The sequence below is a fragment of the Microtus oregoni genome, unplaced genomic scaffold (genome assembly GCF_018167655.1).
Source record: "Microtus oregoni isolate MIOR12 unplaced genomic scaffold, Mior012 000005F_ref0000423, whole genome shotgun sequence".
Taxonomy (NCBI): domain Eukaryota; kingdom Metazoa; phylum Chordata; class Mammalia; order Rodentia; family Cricetidae; genus Microtus; species Microtus oregoni.
This window is the reverse complement of record NW_024543064.1, coordinates 23419968-23431561: the sequence shown is the minus strand read 5'-3', so window position 1 is coordinate 23431561 and position 11594 is coordinate 23419968. Positions and strand designations below refer to the sequence as shown.

General features: G+C 53.2%; 2 protein-coding genes across 2 annotated transcripts; one reads left to right on the top strand and one right to left on the bottom strand.

Annotated features, from left to right (window-relative positions):
- Positions 1 to 175: 175 nt before the first annotated feature.
- Tssk3 (testis specific serine kinase 3) lies at positions 176 to 1625 on the bottom strand. Its single transcript, XM_041652362.1, has 2 exons — positions 1481 to 1625; positions 176 to 930 (listed from the first exon to the last, which is right to left on the bottom strand). Exons 1-2 carry the CDS (start codon positions 1623 to 1625, stop codon positions 269 to 271), a joined length of 807 nt encoding a protein of 268 aa, XP_041508296.1. The 3' UTR covers positions 176 to 268.
- A 9-nt stretch (positions 1626 to 1634) lies between these two features.
- Positions 1635 to 2921, top strand: Fam229a (family with sequence similarity 229 member A). The gene is made up of 3 exons (XM_041652361.1): positions 1635 to 2345; positions 2424 to 2570; positions 2691 to 2921. The coding sequence occupies exons 1-3, from the start codon at positions 2209 to 2211 to the stop codon at positions 2791 to 2793; spliced, it is 387 nt and encodes a 128-aa protein (XP_041508295.1). The 5' UTR covers positions 1635 to 2208; the 3' UTR covers positions 2794 to 2921.
- The last annotated feature ends 8673 nt before the right edge of the window (positions 2922 to 11594 follow it).

The window sequence follows — 11594 nt, the reverse complement described above, 5'->3', positions numbered from 1 at the left end:
TCTTCTCCCTGCCCAGGATGGCTTTAGGGTCTAACTTAATGAACCTTAACTAAACACCTATAAACATCATTTTGAGAACCATTAATAAAAGGCCCTTAGTTCTAAGATCTTTAGAGGGAAAGATGTCTCGGTAAGGGATTTGTGGGACCTCCTTAGGAGGTAGAAGTAGGCTAAGTTAAGTGTCAAATATAGATCACCATTTTAGAAGCAGGTGTTTGGGTTTGCTTTCTCCCCCTACTTTATTGGGGAGGACTTGCCATTGCTTTTATCAAGTGCTTGCTAGCCATGGGTGCCAACTAACTTCTTCGATTGAAGGCCGGAGTATCATATCTGGTTCCAAGAGCCGCTTGAGCAGGTCCTGGCATTCGGTTGAGATGCCCAGATGAGTGGGGAAGGATACCCCCTTCTGTTGCTGCCACAGCATCTTGGGGATATCTGTGTCATCAAAAGGTAGGCTTGCACAGAGCATTACATACAGGACCACACCCATGCTCCAGACATCACCTTTCTTGCTATCATGGGGTATGCCCTGCAGCACTTCGGGAGCGGCATAGGCTGTGCTGCCACAGAAGGTCTGGCTCAGCTCCCTGCATGACTTGGGTAGAACCTTGGCAAAGCCAAAGTCGGTCAGCTTCAGGTTGAAGCCCTGCAACAAGGCGTTCTCACACTTAAGGTCCCGGTGGGCCACGCCACAGCCATGGCAGTAGCGAATAGCCTCAACCATCTGGCGGAAGAGGGCCTTGGCCCGGCTCTCGGGAAGCGGCCCTCCGTTCAGCACACAGTCAAAGACATCCCCTCCCTCAGCCAGTTCCATCACCAGGTAGATTTTTCCATCTGCTGACTCCAGCATCTCATACACCCGGATGATGTTTTTGTGGTCCAGGGTACGGACAATCTGGAGCTCCCGGGGCAGGAATCTCTGGATAAACTCTGAGGGGGAAAGTGGAGAGGCAAAATGGACTATCAAAAAAGGAGGGCCTAATTCCTCCCTCCTGGCTCCCGTTTCTGTCTTCTGGACACCCACCGTGTCTGTGTGTCCCTCCTTGACTCCCTGAATAGTCTCAGAAGTTCTCGCAGCAAATATCCCCTTTTCTGACTTCATAGTTAGCTCATACTTGGAACCTGCTCCCTGCAGCCTGTGAGACCACAGATAAGGGGGTACTTGGGAACTTCAAATAAAGCTGCTGAATCCCAGGGTTCTTTCCAGGAGCCCTGTTTTCCTGTCCCTTTTCCACCTCTCCTTACCAGTTCCTATCATCTAGCCAATACCTCCTGGGATAGGAAAAACTGAGGCCCCTTTGCCATATATTTTGTGAATATGGGCAGTGCAGCGATCCTGGATCTTCACATCCGTCTATTACAGACCTGAGGGCAGTAATCTGGCTTGTTTTGCCCGTCACCAAAAGGGAAGAGCTATTTCTGACTGAGCAAAGCACCTACCCACGTCTGCTAGCCCACCCTCCAAAGGGCCCCTGCTCACCTTCTGGCCCTCCCATCTTGTCTATAATTTTAATTGCCACTTTTCTTTGATGTTTTTTGGAAAATGCTTCTTTGACTTTTGAGTAGGTCCCTTCCCCAATGGTCTTGCCCAGCTGGTACCCATTGGAGAGAAGAAAGTCCTCCATGCTGTGTAGCGCCTCCTTTCGTCACCCTCTCAGCTCATGCTGCCTCTGCGAGGCAGCGCTACTCCACCATCGCCCTTTGCCTGCTTCTTTTCCCCCCAAGGACTTCATCCACAGCCGCCTCCAGGGCTAGAACATTCTCCGACTGGACACAGCCACAGGTGGTGGGGAGGGAGAGGACCAGACATTTTTAAACTCCTGCCCAATTGTGATGTAAATGCTGTGTGACCCTCAGACAACATGGGCAGTGTCCCTACTTGCCCTCACCACCACCAGCAAACCCAGCCTGAGTTAAGTCATTCATGAGTTGAGTAAGGCACCGAGTGGTAACAGTGCCGGAGAAGGGACCCCGGTGGCTGTTGTAGGCCAGGGAAGCCAGGTTCTGCTTCCAGGCAAGTCTCCCTCATCCCCGAAGTCTCCATCGAGCTGTTGGGAGATAGTGCAAACCGGTCACCAAACTGCGGTCGCCAGAGCCCTTTGGTTTCAGGCCCCGGGCCCTCACTAAATGCCCACATGGCCAAGGGTAGCCTAGAATTCCAGCGAGGAATAGGCTGTGTGAGGTCAGCACGCAGAGCCCAGGGTCACAATGCAGCCCTCCCCTTCGGCACTGGGGCCCCTGCGCTCAGCAGACACCTGCCAGGCTCCGCCTGGACCGGAGCGTCCTCCCGCCGCCAGGGCTCGGGCAGTTGCTTCCAGCCTGGGACCGGCCTCGGCCTCCGGCAGGTAAGCCACGACCCACGAGCAGCACGGGCAGGGAGCGTCCAAGGCTCCGGAGCTGCCTGACCGTCACTCCCCGCGCAGAGTGTCCCGGGCCCTGGACATGAGTGCCCAGGAGACCCCACAGGGTCGAAGATTCCCCATTGAGGCCGGAGACTCCCCTGGCCTTGCCTCCGCCCCCGAGTCCCAGGACAGCCCGGAGCCAGTAGCTACGGATCATAACCCTGTCAGGTGAGGCAGATGCCCTCTGTCCCTCGGCCCCGCCCCATCACCATCCCCAGGGCCCTACCCTAGAGGATCCCAGGCGCGCCCCAACACTATGCGCCCCCTGTCGCCTGCCGCTTTCGCCAGGCCGCTCCGACGCTGCCCGGGCTGCCACTGTCTGACGCTGCTGCACGTGCCCATCGACGTCTACCTGGCCATGGGCGGGAGCCCCCGGGCCCGTGCCACCTGAGTGCGCCTGTGCACGGCAGCTCCGCAGGAGCCGGGCAGGACGAGGCCAGTCGCGGGCCACCACGCTGAGGTCGCACGCGCCGAGCACGAGACAATGATGCACATTTTAAAATAAAAGAATGATGCACATTTTAATAAAGCACAGCATAAACTGTTCTTTCCACTCCGGGCTGGCCGTGTATGTGTATCCGTCGGATCGAGCTGCTCTGCCCTAGCCAGTACCGCCCCACTAGCCCTCCTCCCTCAGACCAACCTTCGACCCATCTCCACTTCCCAACCCGCCTCCCTCTAGGGTAGTGGTTCTCACGCTGTGAGTGGCGACCAGTCAGGGAACGCTTGAAAACACTTGAAGACTGTAGGAAAACACACAATTGGGGTTAAGAGGTAGCAACGAAAATACCTATGGTTGGGGGTCACCACAACATGAGGAACTGTATTAGGAAGGAGCTGTATTAACTGCATCAAGAAGGTTGAGGACCACTGTTCTAGGTAGGGGCTTGTTACCCTCTTGAGAGGAATTCTTGTAACTACCATTTACCCTGAGAATTCTTCAGTTGTCTTCCCCCCCCCCCCCCCCCCCCGTCCCGGGTTTCCCAAAGAAATCATTCTCTGCGGGACGCTGGCTGCTCACACCTGCTTAAGACTGGGGGAGGGGGAGATGAGCAGACAATGTGGAAGAAAATCAAAGGCTGACCACAGCAAGCCTATGTAATTCTTCCAAGCTAGAGTTGGATTCAGCTCCCTGCTGTAGGGGATCAAGGGACGACCCCACTTGCTCGAGCCTTTGGTTACAGTTCAGACTAGTAGTCTTGAGAAAATTTTTTTTTCTTTAAAGACTGATTTATTTTTAGTTTATATGTGTGTATGTTTTGCCAGCATGCCAGTCTGCTCACCATGGGCATGCACTGTCCACAGAGACCAGAAGAGGGTGTCAGATCCCCTGGAACTGCAGTTACAGGCAGTTGTGAGCCACTGTGTGGATGCCGAGGATCAAACACAGGACTTCTGGGACAACAGCCAGAGCTCTTAGCTGCTGAGTCATCTTTCCACCCCCTTTTTAATTTTTTTTTTTTTTTTTTTTTTGGTTTTTCGAGACAGGGTTTCTCTGCGGCTTTGGAGCCTGTCCCGGAACTAGCTCTTGTAGACCAGGCTGGTCTCGAACTCACAGAGATCCGCCTGCCTCTGCCTCCCGAGTGCTGGGATTAAAGGGTGCGCCACCATCGCCCAGCTCCCTTTTTAATTTTTTTTTTAAAGATTTATTTATTATGTATACAACATTCCTTCCATGTATGTTTGTATGCCAGAAGAGGGCACCAGATCCCATCACAGATGGTTGTGAGCCACCATGTGGTTGCTGGGAACTGAACTCAGGACCTCTGGAAGAGCAATCAGTGCTCTCAACCTCTGAGCCATCTCGCCAGCCCCCTCCCTTTTTAATTTTTAAGGCAGCTTTTCTATGTAGCACAGGCTAGCCGGGCACTCGACAACCTCCTACCACCATCTCAGGACTGAGATTACAGTACCATCACACCCAGCTAAAGTACCTTGTGTTGATTTCCTCACGAGCTCGCCCAGGTGGTCCTTAAATGCTAGGCTTTGTCTCATCCAGCCCAGGAATACCAAATCCTTCCACTCTCCCTTTTTCTTCTCACCTCTGGTACTTCCTTCCCTGCCCCACCCTCTTCTCAACCTTCATTTTATTTAAAAAGACCATAAAAATACGAAATAAATAAAAATGCTAAAAACAAACAAACAAAAACCCTAAAACCCTGTAACATAAGCATTTCCTGTACCTCCTATATGGTTGGTTTGTAAGGGAGCCTGACTTCAGGCGCTGACCTTGCCAGACAGATAACAGCTGTGCCAACTTGCTCTGTGAGCCAGAGAAAGGGCCATCCCAGGTGAAACACTGTGGGCAAAGGTTTTAAGGCAGGAAGGTGGAAAGCGGTTCTGGAATGAAGTTTTCACCTCCTCAAGCCCAGACGGTGTAGCATGCTGAGAGTCCGGGTTTACTGCAGAAACTCAAGGGACCACTCAACAGAGAAAAGGTACATCAAGGAAGCCTTGAGGCCCGAGCTGAGGAGTTTGAGCTTTGTTCTGCAGACAACAGACCAGGCTGGGCTCCATCCTCCTGTTTCTCTGTCTTCTATTCTTCTCCATCCTCCTATCTAGAAAAACCTCCGGCTTCAACTCCAATCCTGAGTTCAAGTCTTGTCTCTGCCACTCCCTGCTGCATGACCTTGGGCCGATATCTAAGCCTCTCTGAGCTTCCACATTCTTATCTGGAAGGGGGGGGGAGTGTTAAGTCCCCTCTACGAGGTTTTGGTAAGGTCATATCTATATCATACCAGGTAGGAGGCCAGACTCAGCCCTTGAAAAAGGCTGAAATTGTTGGCACTCTGACCTTTGATTTCAAGGGGCAGCAAAGAGCCAGGCAGCCATGGATACTGTCACCGTTCTGCAGAGGGTTGGATCTAGAGCCTAGGGAAGGGACAGCTTCTAGAAAAATCCTTAGTTAGAAAGGATTTTTTCTACATAACCCTACATGCCTCGTTCTCAAGGGTAGGGCTGCCCAGAGACTACGGTACAGGACCCCCTGCTCCCAAGCCTTAGCCTGGGCCTGAGCAATGACAAGGGACCCAGAAAAAGACATTTGAATCGCTGCCTTCTCTGACTTCTCTCACAGATACCTTATTAGCTAGCCCCTCCCTAAGGGACCCCCTTTTAGAAGGAAGGGGGCGAATCCAAGTACAGATGGACCCCCCAGGTTTCCATGGAGACGGCAGGGAAAGGGTTGCTGCATCACCATGGCAACAATTGACGTCAGCACTATTTCCCATCTCTTGATATGAGAGGGGGGCAGCCGCCCCAACCGCGAACAAATCCCCCACAAAGCCTCCTCCCCTCACTGAGCCAATCAGCTGAAGGGTGGACAGGCTTAATATAGCACTAGAGGTAAAAAGCAAGGCTCTGATGTATGTCAACCCTCGGTTCAAATCCTTGCTCTGCCTCATCCTCGCTGTGGAACTCTGAGCAGATTCCTTAACCCCTTCAAGCTTCAGAGGTAAAGCCAGGGAAAAGCCAACCTTCCTTCAAGGGCTGCAGGTCACACATTAGGACCGGGCCATGGGAAGAGTGCAGTGACAGTTTCTCATTTTGGGATCTGTCAGGGAGTGGTGGCCTTGCAGATACAGTCTCAACCAAGCGCTAGAGGGGGGCCCCAGGATGATCACGGACCAGACCCCAGGATGTGTGCTCTTGACGAAGTCAGTGCCAGTGGAATTTCCAGGCTCTGAGGAAACCACAGAATGTCACGGTCCCTGAAACCCATCACATCCGGACTCTGACCCAGCTTCCTCTCTCTCCTCCTCCCCGATGCCCTGGACTGAGCCTTGTCAGCAGTCTTTGACTTCCTGAGCCTCCATCCGCTCCTACAGGGAGAAAGATGAATGGGAGGACCGCGGGAAGACAGAGGCCAACCCTGCAGCAGGTCGGACAGGGCGGCCCGGAGCAATGATGGGTGTTCCACACCCATGGCCCCTTCCCCACGCGCCACTGGGCCTCAGAGGCATGCCGTTCCTGCTCATTTCCTCCAACCAAGGCAAACCCCGGCACCATTCTGAGTGAGATTCTGTCACCAGCCATCCAGACTCCTCTCATGTTGGCCCTAACCACTCTCAGCCTCCTCCTTGCTTGGTTGTCCCAGTCTCCAGCTGCAGGAGTCAGCCCTCCTTAAATCTCATCAGTGGCTTTATGTCGCTGGTCCAGCCACATCAGATACCAGGCAGCTCCTCACAAATCTATCTTCCTGCCTTTTTTTTTTTTCTCCCAAGACAGGATTTCTCTTGTGTAGACTTGTCTGTCCTGGAACTCCCCTTTAGACCAGGCTGGCTGGCCTTGAACTCACGGAGATCTGCCTGCCTCTGCCTCCCGAGTGTTGGAATTAAAAGGCACCACCACTTCCTGGCTGTGTTTTTTTTTTAACCTGCCTTTAGCCCCAGCCCTGGTGTGAGTGGAACATGAGGGCCACTGAGGCTTGTAGACAGAGGGGGGCTCTTGTCTCAGGGGCATAAGGAAGAGTCCACACAGCAGGACACCCAGTGTCCATCTCTGGCTTCTACCCTAGAATGTGGGCACATGCACACATACACACAGATAATAAATCCTTTTTTTAAAACAATAAAAGTGATGTACACACTGTTAATCCCCAGAGCATGTCTCTAAATAAACAGATAAATAAGTAAATAAATAAAAACCAGTCACCTGTGCTTTATATACTTCATTTAAGATGCTGGGCTGGAAAGCTGGCTCAGTGGTTAAGGGCACTGGCTGCTCTTCCAGAGGACCCAGGTTTAATGCCCAATACCCAAGGAGCAGCCCCAGTTACAGGGGACCCAATACCCTCTTCTGGCCTCCATAGGCACCAGGCAAATGAGTGGAGCACAGACATACATGCAGGCAAAACACCACATATAGGATGTAAATGAGAATTGAAAGAGGAAGAAGAGGAGAAAGAGAAGCGAGCCTAGACTTCTGATTCAAGCAAGTGTTTCTACAGGAGGACTTGATTGCTGTGAGACAGGAGCATGGCTGTCATGGTCACACAGCCTTGGAAGCCTCCAGGAGGCAGGTAGGGGTCGGGCAAAAGTCAGTTTGAAAGACAATAGGGTCTCTGACACCCACTGGAAGCACGAGAACCTAGATAGACTGGGACTTGCCCATGCCAGGGTGAGGGGGGTAAGCCAAAGACCGTGAACCTGCCACACTGCAAAAGCTTCTAAGATAGCAAGAACAGGAGCTCACAGTGTCTCAAAAACAAGGGCCCCAAAGTATCTCAAGCGGGAGGGAGGTTCTGACTGTGTGAGTGTCAAGTAGGCCACCGATGAGGGGTCCAGTCAGATAGGCTCCGTGCATCCATTGGATTTAGCAACAAGGAGGTCAGAGGATGACCTTGAGGAGCTGTTCCCACGGGTTGGTGAACGCGGGAGGAAACCAGATTGCGGCGGAGGCCACACAGCCAAGTCCCCTTCTTCAAGAATGCTGGTCTGTAACTGTAAAGGAGCTGGAGAAGGGAGTGGAACAGGAAGGCTTGCTTTTCTCGCAGAGATAGGCAAGCCCAGATCCTGCTGACTGGTGGGAAGGAGCCATCCTGGAGGGAGGGGCTGGTAGAGGGAGACTGTCCAAAGAGAGAGAAAAGATCCCTAAATATGGCTGCATGATTGGGGAGGGGGCAAGTCAGGGCCTGTACTGGACGCTGGGGGCTCCAAACAGCTGCCCACTCTCTCCTGAAGCCTGTGTGAGTCACTAATAGCCGAACTGGCAGTGTGGGGAAGGGAGCTAGGCCAGGGCATTCCTCAGGATCTCCAGGTCCGGGAGGGCCCAGTCTGGGCTCAGAGCCCTGAACACCAGGCTTCGAGCCGGACAAGGGCACACAGACCCCTCACCCGTTTATTTTTTACTGTTCTCCAAACCTTAGTGTCTTATTCAGCCAAAAGAGCGAATTCGAACAGATGGTGAATTTGTCATGATTTAGAGTTGAGGTGAAGGAAGTCTTCCTCTTCTACAGCCTCGGATGTGAAACTACGCAGGCAGAGAAGGCCTTTGCGATGTGGGTCCCTGTGAGCACCGCAACAGGGGTGTGGTATCAAGCTGGAGGCCTCTGGGGCAGTGAGGGGGTTCTCTCTTTTCAGCACCCCAAACTGTCCTTCCTTTAGCCCCTAGGACTAAGGGGCTGGGGGTCTTTATCTTGGAAGCTGAGGAGGCTGATGGGGACTAGATCCCATCAAAGACCAACTCAGACCCAGCTCCCTCTGCCAACTGATGCCCAAAGCAGCGAGCCCAGGGGAACTGTGAGCTGTCACGCCTCCCCCTCCACACCTACGCGGCTGTTAAATGATCCAACCCTGGGTCAAGAGGACAAGACAAGCTATTCGCTGAGCCTGCCCACTGCGTGGTGAATTCTCTTGTCCCAGCGAGGACTGGAGAGGACTGTGGGAGGGTGTTGCTGGCTAAACCACCCTCTCTTGGCAACAGTCTGGGGGTTGGAGTGAGGTGCCCAGATCCAATCCCCCTGAGAATCCCAGTCTCTCCAGGTTGACTACAGTGATCCCGACCGGTGAGAGAAGAGAACCCCCGAAGTGACCAATCCCGCACTGCCTGGACCAGAAGTGTATTTCTGGGGCCACGTCTCAGCCTGGGCAACTGCTGACTGAGCCCGCAGCGCCACCCCCTGCCGGGTCGCTGTCCCGAGAGCAAGAGGCTGCCTGCCCGGGCCACCCGCCGTCGGGGCAACGGCCACTGATTACTGCACCCAAGCGGAGGAGCCCACCAGGGAGCCGGTAGGGACTCTCGGGAAATCAGCGGAGGCCTGGGAGGGGTGGGGCTCTGGGGGAAGGGGGAGGGGCCGGACCGGGGCGGAGCCCCCGAGGAAGTCGCGGGGCCTGGGCTGGGAGCCGGGGGCTCCTCCGGGGATTCGAGCCCTTGGGAAAGGGCGGGGCGTGAGCTGGAGGCCGAGTCCTCGGGGGAAAGAGGTGGGGTCAGATGAGGGGGCGGGGCCTAGAGGAGGTGGGCGGGCAGCCTGATCCCCCCCCACCGTGTCTGCCCAATTCCCAGCCCCTCCAGGTAGAAGCTCTAGCAGAGGAGCGTTAACTACCAGTTCTTAGGAAGACGTCGGGTTTCCCCGCACCCGGCGGGGCGGGGTGAGGGACGGGACTTGGGCGGGGCCGGGGTGGGGAAGGGCGAGGCAGAAAAGAAGTTCCAGCTTCTGAAGGCCTCCACCGTGATTTTTTTTGTTTTGTTTTGTTTTTCGAGACAGGGTTTCTCTGTGGTTTTGGAGTGTGTGTGGAAGTCAAAGGACAACCTGCAGAATCAGTTCTCTCCTTCTGCCACGTGGATTTTAGGAGTTGAATTTAAATTGTCAGGTTTATCGGCAAACGCCCTTACCTTTTGAGCCAACTTGCACGGCACGAACATTTTATTTTAAAAGCTGTCAAATATGGCTACATTGAAATGCCTATTCACCAAAGAAGGGGTTCCAAACAAGTAACAGGCTGGAGCGATACCTCTGCTGTTCTCCAGAGGATCTGAGTTTAATTCCCAGTAGACATGTTTGTGGCTCACGACCTCTTGTAACTCTAGCTCTAAGGGATCCTACATTCTCTTCTTACTTCTGGGGGCATCTTCACCCCAGTGACATACACACATACAGATACACATATACACATTTTTTTAAAAAACAAAAAAGCCCGGCGTGATGTCATATGTTTTTAATCCCAGCACACCTTGAGACAGAGGCAGACAAATCCCTGTGTGTTGGAGGTCGGCCTGGTCTACAGCGTGAATGCCAGGGCTACGTAGAGATACCCTGCCTCCAACAGTAAGAGTGCCAAACATAATGCTAGCTGCGTGTCCAGCACAAGGAATTTAAGGACCAAGATATCCTCAGCTATTTTCTAGGTAGGCCTCAGAGTGAGAGTGATTTCATCCCAGGGCCTGGTTGGCAAGATAAATAGGCAAAGAAAAACTGTGGAGGCATCCTCCTCCTGTGTGTGTCTGTGTGTGCTTCTTTTTTTTTTTTTTTTAGTTTTTCGAGACAGGGTTTCTTTGTGTAACAGCTCTAGCTGTCCTGGAACTAGCTCTTGTAGACCAGGCTGACCTCAAACTCACAGAGATCCTCTTGCCTCTGCCTCCCAAGTGCTGGGACTAAAGGCGTGCGCCACCACCGCCCAGTCTGTGCTTCACATTTCTGTGCTACTCTGAAGTCTGTGTGTCTGAACTGCCTCTGGTCTCTAAGTCCATTTATTTATAAGTCCTGTTTTGGCAGCTTGCTAGTTTTTATTTTTTTCTCCACTGAGTTCTTGGGGACACTGGTGAGAAAGTGGAGGTCCCTGCTCCCCTAGGGTTTACACTCCTCCAGGAAACAGGCCATAAAAAGGTATGAGAGATAAGCAACACGTGTCCTGTTTGAGAACAGGGAGGGGCCAGGTGCTGCTCCAGGCCGGACGGGCAGGGACTGTCTTGCTCACAGGTCTAGACAGTGCCTGACACATACGGGACTCAGTACACCGCTTGGCCAGGAAGTTCTGTCAGCTAGAAGGCTGAGGGGGTCAGCTATTTCTAGTCCTTAGGGAGTGTTCTAGACGGAGGCAACAGCGTGTGTCTGGTTGGTGACCCATATCCTGTGGCTCTCCCCCTGTCTGCTGTCATCTCAGGGGACATGGATTGGGTTTAAACAAGCCCCAGAGAGTCCCCAGGACAACTGCCCAGCTGATTTACTCCAGCAGAAAACTGGCCTAGCCAGATAGAGTCCTGGCATTTCCCTGGAAGCAGCCTTACCCGGAAGTGCACTGACTTTTCCCGGAAGCAGCCCTGGACCTTGGCTGTTTTCCAGTGTAGCATCCTGCAGCCCTCGAGGAAGTCCTTTGTCCTGTTTAACCACAGCCCTTGCTGAGGCGACCCCAGCCTTTCCTGTCATGCTGCCTTGTGGGCAAAGGGGAGGAGATGGGCTGGCTGAGCTGTAGTAGGTTCTGGCTAGACAGAAAGTTCAGGGAAGACCTGACAAGTGTGGGGAGTGACAACTGCCTGAAACTCCTGGGAGGTGATGAATCTCCAAGGACAGAGATGATTGATCATGCAAGCATCCATATCATCCAAAGACCTTGCTGTATGCATGGGAACTCAGCAAGGCTCAGAGGGGAAGGGATGACTGAATTGAAACACCTTGACCAAGAACCCCGAGCTTTGGCTTCCTTTCTTCACTGCTTTCTACTCTAAGCATTGTTTCCACCTGTAGACGGAACCGTC

Coding starts and splice junctions, on each gene's coding strand:
- Tssk3 (XM_041652362.1), bottom strand. CDS start 1,625: ATGGAGGACTTTCTTCTCTCCAATGGGTACCAGCTGGGCAAGACCATT. Junction 931..1,480: donor CAAGATGGGAGGGCCAGAAG/GTGAGCAGGGGC, acceptor TTTCCCCCTCAG/AGTTTATCCAGAGATTCCTG.
- Fam229a (XM_041652361.1), top strand. CDS start 2,209: ATGCAGCCCTCCCCTTCGGCACTGGGGCCCCTGCGCTCAGCAGACACC. Junction 2,346..2,423: donor CCGGCCTCGGCCTCCGGCAG/GTAAGCCACGAC, acceptor CTCCCCGCGCAG/AGTGTCCCGGGCCCTGGACA. Junction 2,571..2,690: donor ACGGATCATAACCCTGTCAG/GTGAGGCAGATG, acceptor CGCTTTCGCCAG/GCCGCTCCGACGCTGCCCGG.